Source organism: Bos indicus x Bos taurus, chromosome 7 (assembly GCF_003369695.1).
Source record: "Bos indicus x Bos taurus breed Angus x Brahman F1 hybrid chromosome 7, Bos_hybrid_MaternalHap_v2.0, whole genome shotgun sequence".
Taxonomy (NCBI): Eukaryota; Metazoa; Chordata; class Mammalia; order Artiodactyla; family Bovidae; genus Bos; species Bos indicus x Bos taurus.
This window is the reverse complement of record NC_040082.1, coordinates 53,780,613-53,801,171: the sequence shown is the minus strand read 5'-3', so window position 1 is coordinate 53,801,171 and position 20,559 is coordinate 53,780,613. Positions and strand designations below refer to the sequence as shown.

The window sequence follows — 20,559 nt, the reverse complement described above, 5'->3', positions numbered from 1 at the left end:
TTGAACAGAATGAATGCATGTATTAAAAAGGATAAACAAAACTATATTATACAGGTTTTATGAGTATCTAAAGTTATCTCTTAAGGGACTAGAAGAATACTCAATGCATTGAAAACATTCACTTCCTCTGGAGAAGGCAAAAGAACACCAGGATTAGACAGGACAATCAGAAAGGAGTTGAGCTGTCATTTTTCCCCCCAAAGAGAAATCTATTTACTGATTACTTGTGTGATTAAAAATCAATACTATGTAATTTATGTGAGTTTTAAGCAGAGGTTGTAAGAATAAAATCATAGCTCTTTAATGAGTGCTCATTTGTGCTTCCCTGCACCTTACCTACACACACACAAATGCACACGTGTGTGCACACGTGCACGCACACACACACACACACAGGTGATCTTACCAATTTGGATTTTCCGTACTTTCCCTGAAGACAGACTCTTCTTTCATGGATGCATATTGTGTCCATGTAAGGCAGTGACTCCTTATAGCCATGTTCCTTTCCTGAGGATTGAACCATGATTCCTCTTCTAACTGGATATTAGGTACCTTTAAAATGTTCACCTGTCCAAAAGAGGGAGAATGGCTTTCTGAATTTAAGAAGAGCAAGCTATTAATATATAAAGACTCTGTCCAGAGTTGCTTCCAATCTTGAGGACAAGCGATCCTGATATATGGATGATGGTTCACCAATGGCTCTAGGTCCCTGATAATCAAACATACAATGACCTTACTAAAGGCTGGTGAGGACATGCAAATGGCCTAGAATTTATGCAGGCTGTACAGTCTCTGGCCCAATTTCCCTAACTGCTAAACACTAAGCAAATTATCAGCCTCCCTCATGTCTCCTCTAGGGCTGGTTATGGCCTTCTTAAATTGATGGATTCTAACTGGGCCCACTTATGGACTCACATGCAGGATAAAATATTTTCTTCATTTTAAACTCTGTCCAATATCTAGAAATGTATGCTTTCCTGGGTGGAGGAAACATGGAAAACTACAAAGGCAGAATCGTACAAGTCAGAGGTGTCCTTAAATTATTTAAGAATAGAGATACAAGACAAAGTTGAATGCCTTTTTAAATAATAGATTCAAAGCGTGTATATAGGGCAAAGGGAGGGTACACACTCTGTGAAAAAAGCCAGCAATAATTTCCTGCATATACTGCAATATACTGCTATCTGGAAAATAAAAGAAAGTTCATTTTCACTGTCTTATCAGCCTTCTTTCCAGTAAAGAAAGTGACAGTCTTCATCCATGTTTAGAAAGTGATGGAAGCTGCCATGTTTTCTATATACAGCACAGCTACACAATTTGCAAGCTACCTGGCAGGAGCCTTGGGTTTTACATCACACACACAATCACTTCCGGGTTGAAAAGATCACATGAAACATGTTTTAAAATGTGCATCAAGACGTTCTCCTCTTATTCCCTAATGATTCTAAGGATTTTTGTCATAATCACCCTATGGTTAAAGCAATGTGATTAAAATTTTCCACTCACCTCTTTCCAGCAATCATCAGAGTGCTTAAGGATTTCAAAGAGAAAAAACAATTTGCTATCATGAAGATTTCATCATCAATACCATTACTTTACAGAAATAGACACAAAAAGACTTACAGAGGGTGCTGAGAACATTATACTACCAAAACCATTCTCTCTGACAGTGAAATGGAAACTGAAGCTTTTCTCTTCCTTACTGAAGATCAGATGAAATATTTACCACCTGCCCCCCTCTGATTATTCTTACCTAAGAGTCGTACCTAACCATGGACAGATCAGAAAAGATGGTCACTTCATGCAAAATAGCCAAAGTATCTTTTAAAATAATTGCAGTCCATCTCTATGTACACTAAGCGCCCTCCACAAAAGAGAAGCAAAACATACAGGAAAAAAACTATCTCTGGTAGCACCTATCAAAACTGAGGTTGGAGAGGAGACAGATGTCTTCCTTTGAAAGGCTAGGAGACAGGAGAACTGGGAAATTTCTAACACTTATTTACATCAGAAAACACTATTTCTTTGCATGACTATTTGAAAATCACCCAGTGTTACACAAAATCTGATTAAATTTTGAAATGAGTTTACCTTCCTTAAAATTTCTGGAACCACATTCTGACAGACTGCAATCCTCTTTCTATAGATGATCCCTGTTGACACATCTAGAAACAGAAAATGTTTACACTCAAAAAAAAAAAAAACTGAAGTAAATGTATTCTTATTTTAATGTCAATAAAATTTTAATGTCAATCTCAATTTTCTATATGGAGAATTCCTAAAGAAAATGTTTAACTCAAAACCCAGCTTCCCTGACCACTTTCCTTCACCAAATCTCTCCAAATATCTGTGAACCCACCAGGCTCCTCTGTCCATGGGATTCTCCAGGCAAGAACACTTGAGTGGGTTGCCATGCTCTCCTCCAAGGGAATCTCCCCGACCTAGGGATCGAACCCAGGTCTCCTGCATTGCAGGCGGACTGTTTACCATCTGAGCCACCAGTGAAGCACATTCTAAAGTCAAGGACAGAAGAATTGCAAATGGGGACTTCCCCAGCAGTCCAGTGGTTATGACTCCTCTTGCCAATGCAGGCAGCATGGGTTCGATCCCTGGTCTGGAAACTAAGGTCCAACATGCCGTAGGGTACAACCAAAAGAAAGTTTTTAAAGTAATAAAATAAGAAAGTCTATTTCTGAAGTCTCCAATGAGACCTTTAAAAAGACACAAATTGTTCACTGCTCTGGACTATCAATGTCAACACTCCAGTGGTCATGGCCAATGAGCCTTCTGCTCAGCTCCAGCTAATGTTTAACATGTTTTAACAAAACAATGGAGAATCTAATTCTATCACCTTCTGTACCAAACGAGTTTTCAAGCACCAATTTCTGGCTACGAATTTAAACCTATTATTATTACATTGGGCATACTCTTCTGTCATAGGGAAGCAGACTCTCTGTGGCTAGAACTATTCTGTTCTGGAAAAAAGTTTACAGAATAGTATTAAGGGTATCAAAAAAATGTGATAAATTTGAGTTGAAAAAAAGGAAAGCGAATCAGAGAAAAATATAAACTCTGAAGTGTTGTCTTTTGCTCTGTGAAGTACATGACTCAGCCAAGTTCCTTCACGGTTTCTCAAAGCTTGGACTATAACACTATAACAGTCCTGAACCTTGGTGCAAACACCCTGAATACTCTGAAGTTGTTGGGAGGATGAGAAACTGGTTCATCTCCTCTGGCCACTGGCACCCTTTGGCCATCTCATCCAAAGTCTGCAGCACACATAGAGAAAATGGATGAGCTACTCCTGGAGGTGAAGATGCCCCTGTCAACGGCAGAAATTATAATTAACCACTTTGGAATATGCATGCTGTTCTATTGCTTGATTCTTCTCAACAACCTAAAGACAGGCTGTGATTACTTTCCCATTTGAAAGAAGAAGAAATAGAGCCTCCAAGAAGTTAGGTCATGTAGATAGGAACGAAATTAGGACCTGAAATCAAACTTCTCTAATACCATGTAAAACCTTTCTCCCATGAGTACAGGTACCTGAGAAAATCGTTTTTCATCGTATTTATAGAGCTACAGAAATGCAGAAAAGACCCTCACAAAGATAGTTCTCTCTTCACCAAGCAGAGAGAAGGCCTCAGAGTCATGAAATAAAGAGCAGCATCTCATGTTTTCCTAGAAGAGGTTCAAGAGCCTGGTAGACCGGACCTGCCTGTCTCCAAAGGTTTATACTTTGACAATGAGCACCATTATAGCTTCCTTCATTGCCCAACTCTCGAGTTCAAACACTGAGAGTGAAAACACTTCTACCAGAGATGTGAATGACAGAACAGGAAAGACCCCTACACTGCAGTCCAGCAGTCAATAAACATCTTCTGTAAAGTGCCAGATAATAAATAAATGTTAGGTTTTGTGAGCCATACAGTCTCTGTTACAAATCTACTGTTGTGATAAGGAAAGAAGCACAGATAACACATAAAAAAATGGGCATAGCTGGGTGCCAATAAAACTTTATTTACAACAACAGGCCACACAAAGATAATTTGTCAAGCCCTGCTCTAGTCAATAGTGAACCATATTGTTAAGCACAGTTCTGACTCCATAATCCAATCACTTTACAGTCACATCTCATATACGTGCTATTAGTCACACCTATTTTGTCATAAAATGATATGTGAATATATTAAAGGACAAAGCCATGTAACCTCAGTTAAGTTACTTAACCTCTCTATACCTTGGTTTCTTCATTCATTAAAAAGGAATTATATCGTTCTGAGGATTAAGTTAATAAAAATAAAAGTCCCCGGTACACATTAAGTTTTGAAAAATGGTAACTGTCACAGCTGTCATCAATTCTTAATGGAGAAGATGACAAGAGTGAACGGCAAGTCTTCTACTGCTGGAAAGGCTGGGTGCTCTTTCTGATCAGCCACCTCGAATGCAGAGCTATACCTGTTAATAGATATGTTTAAAATATCACAGGCCACACACACACACAGACACACATCTTTACAAAACTCAGTAATACTTACCTTTTCTTTCCTCCACAATTTTTACGGAGATGACATTTTTATCCATGGGGTTTGGATACTAAATAAAAACACACAAAGAAAAATTACCATTCATTTTTTGGCAAAATGAATTACTTTATAGCAACCACTTATTTGCAGGAACTGTAAATCTTTTTCAAGCAATCTCTAGGGGGTTCCCAGGTGGCGCTAGTGGTAAAGAACCTGCTTGCCAATGCAGGAGACCCAGGAGACGCAGGTTCGATCCCTGGGTTGGGAAGATCACCTGGAGAAGTGAATGGATACCCAGTCCAGTATTCTTGTCTGAAGAATCCCATGGACAGAAGAGCCTGGTGGGCCATAGTCCATGGGGCCACAGAGTCTGATGCCACTGAAGTGACTTCACATACATGCACAAGCAATCTCTAAGGCTAGTTTGCAATCAAATGTCTTAATTTTACTAATTCAGAATAGATAAGTGAGATGCTGTTACCAATTGTACCTGTTGGAGTCAGCCTAGCTCTGGGTGGAGAAGGGAAGGTTAGGTTAAGCTTAATAATAATACTGGGCTTCCCTAGTAGCACAGACGGTAAAGAGTCTGGCCTGCAATGCGGGAGACCAGGGTTCCATCCCTGGGTCAGGAAGATCCCCTGGAGAAGGGGATGGCAACCCACTCCAGTACTCTTGCCTGGAGAATTCCATGGACAGACCATGGGGTCGTAAAGAGTCGGACATGACTGAGCACTGAACAGCAACAATAATAATACTATAATATTGAACCAGCCTTACATAACTCAGGAGTATTCTTTGTACAAGGCACTGTGCTAAATGCTTTACTTGCATGATCTTTTTTAAAATCAGCCTCTCTGTTGTGACTGGGTTATGGGATATCATTGTCTTTCAGAAACTAAATGGAAACTAAAGAAAATCAGAAAACTTAAGGTCAGCCAGCTGGTTAATAGTAGAGCCACAAAATTAAACCCGGCCTAAAACACAGCGCATTCCTTCACTATTGTCCTTTACTATTGCCTGGTGGGCTGGGTCAGCATCACAGGAGTGTAATCACAGAAGTCTATGCCGGGTCCTCAATAAGTAAGTGTATATATGTGCACAGCTGAGTCACTGGGCTGTACAGCAGAAACTGGCACAGCACTGTAAATCAACTATATTTCAATAAAGAAAAAAGTGCAAAATAAATACTTTATTTATGGATTAAATTCCCCTGAAACACAATTTGGATGTTAAAAGAGCTGATAATAGCTACCATTTTTGTCCTAGGCAGCTTAATACATTATTTCAGTTTGATTTTCAAAACTATTCCTTGAGTTCCATGTTGGGTTTTTTTTTTTCTCCCTTCCACCTGTGAGAAATAAGACTTGGATAAACTAGGTAATTTGCTTAAAATCAGTTAATGAGCGTCAAGACTGTAATTTAGCCACAGATACTTTCCTTTGCCTTCAAGGCCTGCCCACCTAACCTGTTTTCAAACATCTCAGCTACTCAAATCCCACCCTTTCCATGTTGCAGATGCAAAGAAGGAGACTTAGAGCGTAGAAGTCCTCAAAGCTGTAGGACAAGCAGGCTGTTCACCAGGCCTGCTGAGCACCCCTCAGGTTCTGTTCCCAGAGGCATACTGCTTCATAGTGAGATCTAATCCGAAAGGAAAATCACAGGCAAGTCCCATCCAAAGCAGCATAAAGTGCTGAGGGGGAGACCAGGGCAGCAGACAGATGGGGGCGTGGGTAGGAGACAGGGCCCTCCACTTGGTAAGCTTGAGCTGTAAGCCTTCTGAACCCAGGAAATGGTAAAGGAAATTCAATGAGCAGGGTTCTCCCCAACCCCGCAGCAGCTGTGTGCCTGTGAGCATCCATGTGTGTATGTATGTGTATATAAGAGGCTGACTGATCTTCAGGGAACATTCTTAAAGATATCTGTGGCCCAAAAGGACAAGGGGTTAGAATACAGACTCTGAAAGAGCAGGGCTTCTCTATCTCAATCACCTAGCAGTGCCTGGCACATAGTAGGCACTCAATGAATATCTGCTGAATGAATGAACCATCTAGAAGATAAACCTCACTGACCTCCAGGATCGATGTGGAAACTAAACCTTACCCCCTTCAGGGACCAAGGGCACCAATTTATGAAGAGAGCACTGGGCTCCATTCTCAGCATCCTCAACCCCAAACCAGACTTCAGGCCGTAAACTCTGCCAGTCACACTTCCATCCGGACAACTGCAATTTTGAGAACTCATCAACAACACTTTTTTTTGGGGGGGGCGGGGGGACCACACTGAAAGACTTTCAGTATCTTAGTTCTGTGACCAAGGATCAAACCCAACTCTGGCACTGAAAGCATCAAGTTCTAACAACTGGACAACCAAGGAATTCCCCAACATGGCTTTTTAAATATTTATTTATTTGTTCATTCATTCATGTTTGCCACAGGGAAAAAAAAATGCTCAAAATTATGATGCCTGTTTTCTTGAAGTTTAACTTTCAGTGTTTTTTTGAAGATAATGTTCACCACAGGGGATCAGGTTTAACTATTGTGTTTCTCAGGAAGGGGGCCTCACACAACACCCTTGAAGTTAGCAAGATACCTGAGACTCACACAGATGCCCTCAATTTTTAAGTGTGTGTGTATGTATACATCAGAACTTTTATACTAAGGTAAAATGAGAATATGAGAATACTGCCTCTACTCTAATTCTGGTTTACACACTGTCTTATATTCATCAATATACCCTGACTGATGAATATTAGAAATACACTGTAAATAGCAGGAAGATGGCTGAACTAAATTACAAAAGAAGCTGTAAATGTAATCACCAGAGAAGGCTAATGATAAAAATTCCCTAAGTTCTGATTACTGCACAAAATTAGCAGTGAAATTCCTAAAGATTACAAACTCAAAGAAGAGCCAATTCTTTGAGACCCTGATGCTGGGAAAGACTGAAGGCAAAAGAAGAAGGAGCAGCAGACGATGAGATGGTTAGACAGCATCACTGACTCAACAGACATTGAGTCTGAGCAAATTCCAGGAGATAGTGGACAGGGAAGCCTGTTGTGCTGCAGTCCATGGGGTCGCAAAGAGTCAGACACGACTGAGTGACTGAACAACAACAAACTCAAATGCTTTATTTATGCTTTTCTATAACTTTAATATTTGCTTATTAAGGTAAAGGTGAAGTCGCTCAGTCATGTCTGACACTTTGTGACCCCATGGACTGTAGCCCACCAGGCTCCTCCATCCATGGAATTTTCTAGGCAAAAGTACTAGAGTGGGTTGCCATTTCCTTCTCCAGGGTATCTTCCAGACCTGGGGATCGAACCCGGGTCTCCCGCATTACAGACAGACGCTTTATCGTCTGAGCCACCAGGGAATCCCCTAAGGTAAAGGATATCGATTTAAATAATAGCAAAAACATTCTTCATTTAACAATTTTCTTGACTATGCAGGCACTGTTCAATGCACTAAGGATAAAGGAATAAAACAAACAAAACTGTAGATTCTTAGAAATTTTACATGTTAGAAAATAAAATAAAATAATGACAAAATAAATCATAGGGATAATAGGATGGGAATTGTGAAGAGGGGCCATTGTAAAATATTTATGTTTAGTCGCTTCGGTCACGTCCAACTCTATACAACCCCATGGACTGTAGCCCGCCAGGCTCCTCTGTCCATAGGGATTCTCCAGGCAAGAATACTGGAGTAGGTAGCCATGCCCTCCTCCAGGTAAAACACTTAAGGGTCACTAACTAGACAATTCTTATAAATTACAAAGTAATATGGAAGTTGTCTCAGTCAAACACAAGAAATCCCAGACTATTCATATCAGTAAACTCATTTACAAGACTCAGGTCATTTTCCTGTGCAACTACTTTTGCAGTTGAATAGATGTGGAGCCTCAAGTTTCCTTCCATAGAAGAACGGGAAAAGAAATCAGAGGTCTATTTACAAAAGCTAAATACTGTGACATGAAAGGCATATATTTCAAGTTTCTTTAAAGATTTATTGTGCTGAGGCTCCCCCTACCTGGCATCACTTGAAATGATCTGACACCATCTTGTAGTAACTTGAACATTCATGATTTAACTCACAAAAATGTATCTGAAGTCAGATAACAAGGGACCCAGAGAGGGAAGCCAGCTCAGAGAAGGTCACCACCAGGAATGCCAATTTGGGAAGACAGGAAGCAGGTGACCAGGTTTCTCTGGACACCTCTACAAACACAGTGTGACAGTGGAAAGGATCAAGCTAGATCATGATCGAGCACATCAAAGACTTACTGAGCATCTACTATCTGAGCAGAGTGCTGGAGTAGAGGGCCCCATGTGTATTATACCTCATTTCATCCTCCTCAAAACAAGTAAATCTATTAAAATGCATTAAGATAAGGAGTCTCATGTTGATAACATAATGGCATATGGGACTTCTCCGAAAGTCCAATGGTGAAGACTTCGCTCTCCAAGGCAGGGGGTGCTGGTTCGATCCCTGGTCAGGGAACTAAGATCCCACATGACTCACAGCCAAAAAACAGAAGCAGTATTGTAACAAATTCAATAAAGACTTGGAAAAAAAAGTGGTTCACATTTTTAAAAAAAGAATCTTTAAAATAAAACAGAAACAAACAAAAAACCATAATGGCATAAAGCCTGACCATGTGCAGGGCAACCCTGGGATCTTCCGGTTTCTACTTCACACTGATGACTCTTCATGGAAGCAAAGTGGTCTGATGAGCCAGATATCAGCCAAGAACCCTTACCGTCCTTGGACCTGGTACATCCAGTGGACCACAGACTGCAGTGGCTAAGAACTACCTCACAGAGATTTGCACATTTGCCAAACGTTCTGGGTGACATGAGGGATTTTTCAAGGTATATTTGAGATCATTTTGAATTTACTTACAATTCTTACTTTCTTCACACAATATATAAACTAGTCCTTTACCTTTTCTTAAGATATAAATGTATTGCAAATATCACTGCTTATATTATATGTATGTAAGTCAAGACTCGGATGCTGGGAGGGATTGAGGGAAGGAGGAAAAGGGGACGACAGAGTATGAGATGGCTGGATGGCATCACCGACTCGATGGATGTAAATTTGAGTGAACTCCGGGAGTTGGTGATAGGGAGGCCTGGCGTGCTGCGATTCATGGGGTTGCAAAGAGTCGGACACGACTGAGCGACTGAACTGAACTGAACCGAAGTCTAACAAGGGTAAAATGTAGCCTCCTCCTACATTGTCATATACCTTGCTTTCATTTGTTTTTACATATTAAAAGGCAAGAAGCCAGAAACTGCAAAATAAGAGGTAAAAAACACCATAAACATTAAAACAAACACTTAGCTATGACAAGTGAGAGGCCAAGAGAGAGTATCTAACTACAGGAACAACAGTCAATATACTTCTGGGAGTAGATTCATGAAGATAGGGTATATTTACCTTTCTTATTTACATGAGGGAGAAATATAATTAGCTTTCATAAAGCTTACTCTTAAGAGAGTGGAGCTACTACAATATCAACTTTCGGGACTTCTCTAGTGGTCCAAATTAAGAATCCGCTTTCCAATGCAGGGAACATGAGTTCAATCCCTCGCCGGGGGACTAAGATCCCACATGGCACCAGGCAAGTAAGCCAGCAGGCCACAGCTAGAAGTCTACATGCTGCAACAAAGACTCCGCACAGCCAAAAAAATTTTCTTAATAAATATCTAAATAAAATGCCAACTTCCCAAAAAAGCCAGAAGTCAGTGCCTGCCTTTTATAAAACTCGCACACAAAAAAGTCAATGACCTCCAAAGGAGCCATTGTTTACCAACTTGCAAACAGCATTATCCAAGACAGCACAAGCACAAGGAAGCAGTTAGCTGATGTATCTGTATTAGTCCTGCAAAGAAGGCCATAGGGACCTCACATCAGTCTGGGATGTTAACATATTACTTTTATAAGCATTAAGGGAATCTTTGCTACCCAGGCTGCTGCTAAATGCATGCATGCAGAGGGATAGAGCTGCTGAAAGAGATTTGGCATTTAGTTACACAAAGAAATCACCGTGGGCTGTGCCAAACTCCCTTTACGAGCTACATGCAACAGTCTATCTTAGAAGAAAAGCACAGTTGATTGTAAAATAAAATATTATAAAATACCAAGATCAAGTGATTAATCAAAATGTCAATATCAAAGACTAAACACAGTGAAGTCAGCAGACATTTCAAATGGTTGTTCACTGGCCTCTTCAGTAGGAGGATAAAGTAGACAGAACAAAGGACAAGAAGCCAGGACCTGCAGACCGTGATGCTGCCACCTGTGAACCCCGGCCGATGGCCCACCAGATGATCCTCAAAGCCCTCCTGGTAGGCAAGTTCTGATTCTAAACAATGGCCAGCCACCCTCATTCATGCCAAAATGTCCCAATGATGGGCAACGACATGATGAAATTCTTTAAAAAGTATCATTTATACAATTGTACAAAGGTGTACAAAGGAACATCCTCTTCCCTAAACATTAAAGGCATACACAAACCCAGTGCATTTAGAGATACAATGTCTACAAAATAACTGACAGGTACTGTTCGAAAGAAACCAGGATTCAGGAGAGCACCAAGGAACTGAGGAGGAGACAAAGACACAACTAAATGCAAAGTGGGATCCTGGACCCCAGAGCACGGGATTGAATCCTATACTGAAAAAAATATCATACTAGTAAGCAAGTGCCAAAATTTGAATAATGTCTGTTATAAGAGTTAACATGGTATCAGCGGTAATTCCCTCATTTTATAAACTATACAGTATTTGGGGAAGTTAAGGATACTGGAATTTTCTGGTTCTGCAACATTTTGTAAGTTGTGAAAGCTTAAGAAGTAAACAAAATTAAAGACAGTCTGGAAAACAGAAAGGATTTTAGAATCCAAGAGACCTGAGTTGAAGCCCACCTATGGGAATCTCAGAAAAATTATTTTATCTCAGTCTGCCTTCCTTTCTTCATCTGTGAAATTAGAAAACGAAACAAAACAAAAAGGCCACACCTCAAAGAGCTGTTATAGGAATTCAAGGAAATAATGTTATGTAAAGTGTAACATTCGGCACCTTACTGGTTTGCTACTAAAAAACGAATCAATATTTTTGAAAACTTAGTTTCAAGACTTCAGTCTTTATCTTGTAATTTACTGTGGTGTGATATTAAGTATATTATTAGTATCCATTTGCAATCCAGATATATTTAAAAGATTATTCAAAAATTAATAGATGTTTCTAATATTTCTAGATTAGTAAAACCTTACAAGCTCATGCTTTAACCAATTCATAATTTGTGTGAGTACTCCCAGATACTTTCCTGCCCACAAGCATGAAGGAAAGCACTGCATTGGAGCAGAGAGTACTCTGTACTCTCAAAGCTCTTGTAAAGTGAAGTGAAGTGAAGTCGCTCAGTTGTGTCCGACTCTTTGCGACCCCATACACTGGAGCCCACCAGGCTCCTCTGTCCATGAAATTCTCCAGGCAAGGATACTGGAGTAGGTTGCCATTTCCTTCTCCAGGGGATCTTCCCAACCCAGGGATCGAACTCCAGTCTCCTGCATTGTAGGCAGACTTTACCATCTGAGCTACCAATAATTAAAACATCAATCTTGCCCTACAGGGTATGTCTGTGATATGCCTTTAAGAAGGCACTTTTACAAAAAATACAAAATAACTTATCTCCCTTTATCCCCCATAACAGGAAACTCCTTGAGGCCAGGGCTATGTTTTACTTAGCTTTTCATCTCCCAGAGGCCAAAGGATACACAGATCTATTGTGAATTTCTATTAGAAAACACATAAAGAATGTTTAACTGTTAGTTCTTTGACAGCTAAAAATCTCCTATCTTCCAGGCACTGATTAAGCCATAATCTCTACTAGGTAACTTACCAAGTATGCTTTGGTACTATTTAAATGCCAATTAAAAAATAAATCATAATGCAAATGCACACCTTTATTCATGCTCACTACTGACTTCCCTGGTGGCTCACTTGGTAAAGAGTCTGCCTGCAATGTGGGAGACCCAGGCTCAATCCTTGGGTTGGGAAGATCTCCTGGAGAAGGAACTGGCAACCCACTCCAGTATTCTTGCCTGGAGAATTTCATGGACAGAGGAGGCTGGTGGGCTCCAGTCCATGGGGTCACAAAGAGTCAGACACGACTGAATGACTGAACACTTTCACCTTCTCCCCTTTATTACTCCAAGTTAGTAAACATCTCTGCAGAGATACTGTGTGGCACCTACCATGTGGCTACATTACACTATGAATATTGTATGCACTGTGTTCATTATCTAACTTACTTCTTCCCAATGACTCCAGAAGACAGTATTATTAGTATTTTGCAAATGAGGAAACTGCGGCATAGAAAAGTGAACTGACTTGCCCAAACTCACAGCTAAAAGCTCCCGGACCCCAGCTGATGTCAGAGCCCATGCTCTTCCTTTCTGTAACTTCTCCTTCCTGTTGTGCTTAATTTTCTAATAGAATTGAGGAGGGGAAGTTAAAAGTGAAGAAGGACTATCACAGTGTGAACAAAAAGATAAATAACCACATGTTAACCCAGGCCTATCATTTGTCAGATCACTTATTTTGGAAATACAGGTCTATCTCAAATATTTCAGGAACTCTGCACAGAGAGATGTTCCACACATTTAAGTGCCAGATTTGCAAGGGAGAAAAGACAGGATCAGAAATGGAAACATTATTAATTACCCAATCAACTTTCTACTCTAAATGGAAATAGCCATTCATAAATCTCCTTTGTGAGTTTAAGGGTAAACATTCAAACCATTTTGTTCAGAACATCAGGCTCCTGGCTAGAATAAATAAAACCTGAAGCCACTGTGTTGAAGCAAAGAAATTATTTTACTCTGTCCATTTTGTTACAGTACCCAAAGGACGGACATGCTACTGAATCCCACACCAACTTCAGCCTGAAATTGCACAAGGCTAAATCCCAGAAGAGAATATTTCACTCATTCATTCAATAAGCATTTGCTGACTGTCTACTATGTTCATGATCTCTTTGGATATTTGAGATAAATCAAGAACAGATGATAAAACCTCCACCCAGGAAGCTTACACTCTATTCACAATGGCTCTTTTTTGCCTATAGGATAACAAGAAAATCAACCTGAAGGGCTTCCTTGGCGGTTCAGTGGTTAAGACTCCACACTTCGGATTCAGGGGGGTGAAAGTTCCATCCCTGGTCCAGGAACTATTAAGATCCCATATGCCACAAGGCATGGCCAATAATTAAACAAAAAAGAAAGAGACAACGAACCTGAACAACTCGATGGTGAGAAAAACCATAACTTCTCTGGTTTCATTAGAAAATAAACAAGAAAAATCCAGGCACAATCAATGCTCTCTGAGTCCTTCTTTATGACTTTCAATTCCAGGTAGACAAAATTTAGGACATCTTTTAGAAAGAAACTTTTAAAAAATATAGGAATCCAGTTCACCATGCAAGGCAAGCCCATGAAAGAGCCCACACGAGCTTTCAAAGATGGGGCAGCCTAGCAGCTGCCATATCCACCTATGCAGTAGTGGGCTCTGTTTCTGGGTGTTTTAAGTAAAAGAAAGGAAGCAGCTATAAATGATGAGAAGTACAAAGCTGAGAGTCATACAAAGAAACAAACCAAAACACACTGTCAAGAGCACTGACACTGTAGTTCACAGAAAGTACAGTTTAGCATCTGATGAATAAACCATTTTGGTTTTCACAGCATTCCTCCGTGAAGAGTTCATTGAGACACATTACACTCCACGAACAAAGAGTATTGAGGTGTTTGTTTTCAAGGTGCCACTTAACTTTGAAAGCATGTAGCTAATATATTGCCTGTGGTATCCAACAGGCAGGTGTAAGAAGAGCAAACATTCCTAAGGCTTTAAAAATAGTAGGATATTATAACTTGGAAGGCAAGCCCTAACATACCAAAAGCCAGAGATCAGTAGACTCCGTTTAAAATAGAATTTCCTCACTGCTGTAGCGCCTTCAAACATACCATTGTGCAACATCAGATTAAATGCTTCCCAGAGATCCTCAGATGATTGTCCCTTCTGCAAAGCACTTTCCTTTGAATCCAAAAAAAAAAACATAAAGACTAAAAGAAAAAGAAAAGTGTATTTTGCCAAAAGGATCATTCTTACTACCTTATGCTTAAAAAAAATTTTGTCAACTGTTAGACATTTGCTTCTCACAAAAATACTGGGAGATTGGTGGGGTACACAGCATAACATTCCACATGCAAGAACTTAAGACAGCAGGGCTGACTCACACGGTTGTGCATGTTGCCGACTGCACAAGGTTTTCCAGCCAAGCAGGCCAGGGAGCGCAGGGCTACAACCACAGAGAAGAAGGAGCACTTCTTTCTAACTTGCATTAACAGCCCGCAGACTTCCCACTAGTCCCATTTACTGCGAGCTTATGGGATAAACCACCTCAACGATGCCTCTTTCTAATTTGCACAAGGGCACAGTCTAGAATGGTGGAAACTCTTTCCCAAGGCCACCCCAAAACTGGTCGTACTGAAGGAAGCACAATGAATGGACTCCAGGGCTACTGACTTCCAGCTCATGACTTTAAATGAAGGTGAAAATTCTCACAGCAAACGAATTTACTGACTTCCTAGAGATAGCCCCTTAGCCCCATCCAGGGATCTCTGGAAGGACTGCTTTGTGACTAGAAGTGCACTGACCCATCTCTAGACCTTTTCTGCACGTGTTCTCCTCCTCTTTCCCTGGCCTTACCTTTCAAATATCCTCCTCAGTCTTTATTTACTATGTGCCAGGCACTTTGCTAACTTTATAAGAATTCTTTCTAGGACTTGCCTGGGGGTCCAGTGGTTAAGACTCTGAGTTGTGGTCTGAAACAAGAGAAGCCACCAAAATGAGAAGCCCATCAATGCAACTAAAGAAAGTCTGGGCACAGCAATGAAAACCCAGCACAGTCAAAAATAAACAAATTAATTAATTAATTTTAAAAAAGAATCCTTCCAGATCTTAACTGAACCCAGCTAGATAAGTGACCACAGCTATAACACAAAGCACCTAGAAACCACCCACCTGAGCCCAGGCAATCCACAGAAACACAGAAACATGAGAATTAAAAGCTTACCATTGGTTTAGGCCTCTAAAACATTTTAGGGTGATCGGTTACACAGTAAGAGATAATCACAAGAAGCAACAGTTAAAACCAGACATGGAACAACTGATTGGTTCAAAATTGGGAAAGAAGTACAACAAGGCTATATATTGTCACCCTGCTTGTTTAACTTCTATGCAGAGCACATCATGCAAAATGCCAGGCTGGATGAAGCACAAGCTGGAATCAAGATTGCCAGGAGGAATATCAACAACCTCAGATATGCAGATGATACCATTCTAATGGCAGAAAGTAATGAGAAACTAAAGAGCCTCTTGAAAGTAAAAGAGGAGAGTAAAAAAGCCAGTTTAAAACTCAACATTCTAAAAACTAAGATCATGGCATCCGGTCCCATCACGTAATGGCAAACAGATGGGGAAAAAAATGCAAACGGTGACAGATTTTATTTTCGTGGGCTCCCAAATCACTACAAACAATGACTGCAGCCATGAAATTAAAAGATGCTTGCTCCTTGGAAGAAAAGCTATGACAAACCTAGACAGCATGTTAAAAAGCAGAGACATCGCTTTGCCAATAAAAGTGCATATGGTCAAAGCTATGTTTTTTCCAGTGTCATGTACGGATGTGAGAGTCAGACCATAAAGAAGGCAGACCAAAGAATTGATGCTTTCAACCTGTGGTGCTGGAGAAGACTCTTGAGAGTCCCTTGGACAGCAAGGAGATCAAACCAGTCAATCTAAAGGAAATCAACCCTGAATATTCACTGATGCTGAAGCTGAAGCTCCAATACTTTGGCCAACTGATTAGAAGAGGTGACTCACTGGAAGAGACCCTGATGCTGGGAAAGATTGAGGGCAGCAGGAGAAGGGGATGACAGAGGATGAGATGGTTGGATGACATCACTGACTTGATGGACATGAGTTTGAGCAAACTGTGGGAGATGGTGAAGGACATGGAAGCCTGGCATGCTGCAGTCCATGGGGTCACAAAGAGTAGGACTGGGACATATTTGACTGAACAACAACCACAAAGAGATAACTGAAACAATGTATTTTCTCCCCTCTTATCTTCAAAGCTATACCCTTAAACCAGGCATAAGGGGTCCACAGGGATGAATAAACCCTGAGTGAAGATTGCAGGCAAAAAGAAACTGAGACTGGATACAGAGCACAGCAAAGCTGAGTCTGCAACACTGTATTCCCTCAATGATTATCTGAGTGCCTGCTATGTGCAAGGTAGCACAGCCTAGTGATTAGGGGTATGGGCTTGGATTCAGATGTGTTGAAATCCTGGTTCTCCCACTTGCTAGCTATAAGAACTTGGAAAAGTTACTTAAACTTCTCTGAACCTCGGCTTCTCCAGACAATAGAATGGAAGTCCACCATAACTACTTCCAGAAGCTGCTGGGAGGAACAAACAGGGTAATGTAGGAAAGCACTTTCTCCCCCTACCCCTAGGAAACTAGGAAACTCCTCTCATGCCTCGGCCATAACTTCACAAACACCACTTTCTCGAGGAAGCCTTCCCTAACGGCACTCTCCAAACTTCACAACACCTGTGTGGCTTTCCCTGTATAAACACACATCATCAGCTGGAGTTATCTGTTCGCTTCTTAATCATTTATTCATGTTAGTCACACCCACTAGAGACCATCAGCTCCCTGAGAAGAGGGTCTGTCTATGGTGCCCCATACCCAGAACAGAGCCTGCCACCCAGAAGAAAAGTGTCTTTAAACACCTGCTGAAGGCAAGAAAAGCATTTAGCCCAGAAGCCTGACTCATGCCAGGTATTCCCTAAATGAGTCTGGCCCTGTGCTACATGCTTCTGCAGTAAGCTTCCTTCCACTAATAAGCTTCCTACCCCGAGGAAGCTTATTAGAGTCTAATGAGGAAAAAGACACATGCAGAACTATCCAACACTGTCAAAGATGGTCACTGAGGCCCAACGTGTCCCTCCAGCTCTGACAAGGCAGATTACCTTGTGACGGGGACAACCCAGAAAGGCTTTCCAAAGGAGCAGTGCCATTGGAGAACTCACATTTCAAAGTGCCAGTCCTAACAAAAAATGGGGTGGTAGCTTTTTCTCTTCAGGGCCCAGAAGCCTAGTCTAAGGCAAAGTCTACATCAGATCAATAAATATTTCTTTATTCATTCATCACTCATCAGATGTATACTGAGTACCTAGGAAGTGCCAGGTACTATTTTAGATATGAGATCAATTAACAATGTCAACAAGCTGGCATTCTGCCCCCAAAAGGATCCATAGCAACCCCATCATTACCAGGGTCCCACTCACTCCTCTGTGACCTGGACCCCCAACAGTATCAGCTCCTCTAATGGAGGTCAGGTCTTATGTCTTTTAAAAAAAACATACATCCCCTAGTGGTCCAATGGCTCAGACTCTAGGCTCCCAATGCAGGGGCCCTGGGTTCAATCCCTGGTCAGGGGACTAGACCTCACATGCCGCAACTAAAAAGAAAAGGATCCCACAGGCCACAACTATGACTGCTGCTGCTAAGTCGCTTCAGTCGTGTCCAACTCTGTGCGACCCCATAGACGGCAGCCCACCAGGCTCCACCGCCCCTGGGATTCTCCAGCCAAGAACACTGGAGTGGGGTGCCATCGCCTTCTCTGACTATGACTGGATGCAGTCAAATAATTTTTTTTTAAATAAATTTAAAAACCCATCTCCAGGGTTCCAGAGAGTATTGCCAGTGGCGTCTGCCCAAGATAAAATACAATTCTTGCAAATCTCCCTTAAGATGTGTAAGCTGAAAGGTCTTCTGATACAACACTCTCATCTGTAGACAAAGAATGTCACCTGCCATTTCAGTAAACGCACAATGTTGTGACATAAAAATCCTGAGGGTGCTCCCTGAGGGGATTCAGGACAGAGAAAAACAGGATAAAGGCCCTAGACAGTTAAGGAGCCTATCAAAGGAATTTCAATTGAGTCCAGACTCTTGAATTATTCCATACACAGAAAAGCATTAATTCCATTAACTTGAGATGTCTGGTTTTCTTTCGATAGCAGTCATCTTTGGACAGTCAACTATCTTTTTCTTTGTTTGAACTTATATATTCTGGTTCCTCCCTAACCTCTTCCAGCCAATCCCTCAGAGCTATCTGAGAGACTATATCCAGGCTTAAGTCCTCAGCAAGTCTGCCCAATAAAAATCTAATTCTCAACCCTTAGGCTGTGCTTTTTTTAATAGAACACATCTTTAGATGAAGAAACTGAAGCCTCGAGAGAGAAGATGACCCTTGACCAACGTCATCAAGTGAACTAACTAAAAGTAGAACCAGACTAGAACCCAGGGGTCCCACATCCCAGATCTGGATGCTTGATTTTTCAAAGAATTTCCTATTCTACCATTACAAGCCACAGTTTCAAGAAAAGCTCTTGAGATAAAGAGGGCCACTGACTATTGAGACTAGAGTGGACAGTTTACAGTAGCGCGAATAACCATAACTTTTCAAAGGACTTACTAGGCAAGCATCAGTCACTGTGATAAGCACTCTGTAGGAAGTATTTCACTTGAATCCTCACAACTCCTAAATTGGTATTATTATTTTTCCCATTTTACAGATTACAAAACTAAGGCATGGAGGCGCCCAAAGTCCCACAGCTGCTAATAAAAGAGAAAGGGGCGAAGTGGTAGAACGACAGTGCTGGGTAAACTAGGATGGCGGCATCAACGGCCCCCACTAGCTTTTTCTCAGTAAACGATGTATTTACTGGAGACATCGACAAGCCCTGTGCAACCTCAAAGGGGCTCCAGAACCTGGGCTCCCCGCGTCTCTCCCTCCAGCTGCGGCAGGATGTGAACGTGATGCCAAGCACTGAGCCTTACCCTCATCCTGGAGGCACAGCCTTCGAGGAAATCCACCCCCGCCCTCGCCCGGCACATCCCAGAGGCAAAGCCCGCAGCTGGATGCGGACCTCCGCGCGGGCAGCAGGGAGCCGAATGGAGGAGGGGAACTTCGGACGACGCTGCCCAGAGCGCAGACGGCCTGGCCACAGGGGCAGCGCGGGAAAACGCGAGCCCCAGCCGAGACCAAGCGGGCAGAATACCTTTCGGAGGAAGCTGGCGACCACCTGCTCGAAGGGGTACTTGAACACCTCGTGCACGTCCACGGTGACCCCCATCCCGGCGCGCCGACCACGCCTCCGCCAGCACACTATCGCTAGAGCTCCGTCTGAGCCGGGCCGCAGGCGTCCACGCCGGGGAAGCCTAAGGGGCTTGGGGATTTTTTTCTCTTCCTTTTTCAAACTTTCGAAACTTTATTGTCCACTCGGAAAAACAGACAGTTGGCACGCCCCCTTTCCCTTCCCCGTCCCCTTCCGCCAGTCTGGGCGGCAGGCGAGGGAGGTGCCGGGCCCCCGGGCGGTGTCGGCTGGAGGCCTCAGGAGCGGCCCCGCCCCGACTCCGGCTCCGCCCCTCCGCGGTCTGATCACACCTCGCCCACGCCACGCCACGCCCCACGGCCTCGCCACGCCCCACGGCCTCGCCACGCCCCCACGGCCTCGCCACGCGTGCCTCTGCGGACCCAAGTTTCCACCTCACAGCTGGTGAGTCTTGAACCTTGCAGCTGGGGTTTTTGTCATCACTTCGCTTGGAGCCTTACTTAAGCCGCTACTGGCAGCACTAAAAAGATGTAATAAGTACATAAACTACCCTCCCTCCGAGTTTAGGGACTGTAATATAACCCTCCTCAGTGTTGCCCAGTTCAGTGTGACAGAGGCCAACAACTGCATTCCTCACAGGACCTGGGCAGTTGCCTCTGAGGCTCCAGGTTGCGTCTCAAGTACATAGAAATTGCCTGTATCTGCGTGTGACTCCGTCAAGAAATTCCTACACTCATGAAAGGTTAAAGACCATGGGAAGAGGAAACAAGAGATACAAAAAG

At 42.2% G+C, this 20,559-nt stretch overlaps 1 protein-coding gene across 3 annotated transcripts in view; it reads right to left on the bottom strand.

Annotated features, from left to right (window-relative positions):
* Positions 1 to 19,920, bottom strand: part of PRELID2 (PRELI domain containing 2) — a 578,615-nt gene extending 558,695 nt beyond the window's left edge. The window contains exons 1-5 of one of the 3 annotated variants that reach the window (XR_003511792.1): positions 19,724 to 19,906; positions 4,539 to 4,596; positions 2,092 to 2,165; positions 1,507 to 1,530; positions 407 to 567 (exon numbers count right to left, since the gene is read on the bottom strand). Coding sequence is in view for 2 of the 3 variants with exons in the window: in XM_027546085.1 (XP_027401886.1) it covers positions 407 to 567; positions 1,507 to 1,530; positions 2,092 to 2,165; positions 4,539 to 4,596; positions 19,724 to 19,798 (392 nt within the window). In the remaining variant the exon portion in view is untranslated. Of the gene's footprint in view, positions 1 to 406; positions 568 to 1,506; positions 1,531 to 2,091; positions 2,166 to 4,538; positions 4,597 to 19,723 lie in introns of all 3 variants that reach the window. The other 2 variants (XM_027546085.1, XM_027546087.1) reach the window with 2 other exon arrangements.
* Positions 19,921 to 20,559: the final 639 nt, after the last annotated feature.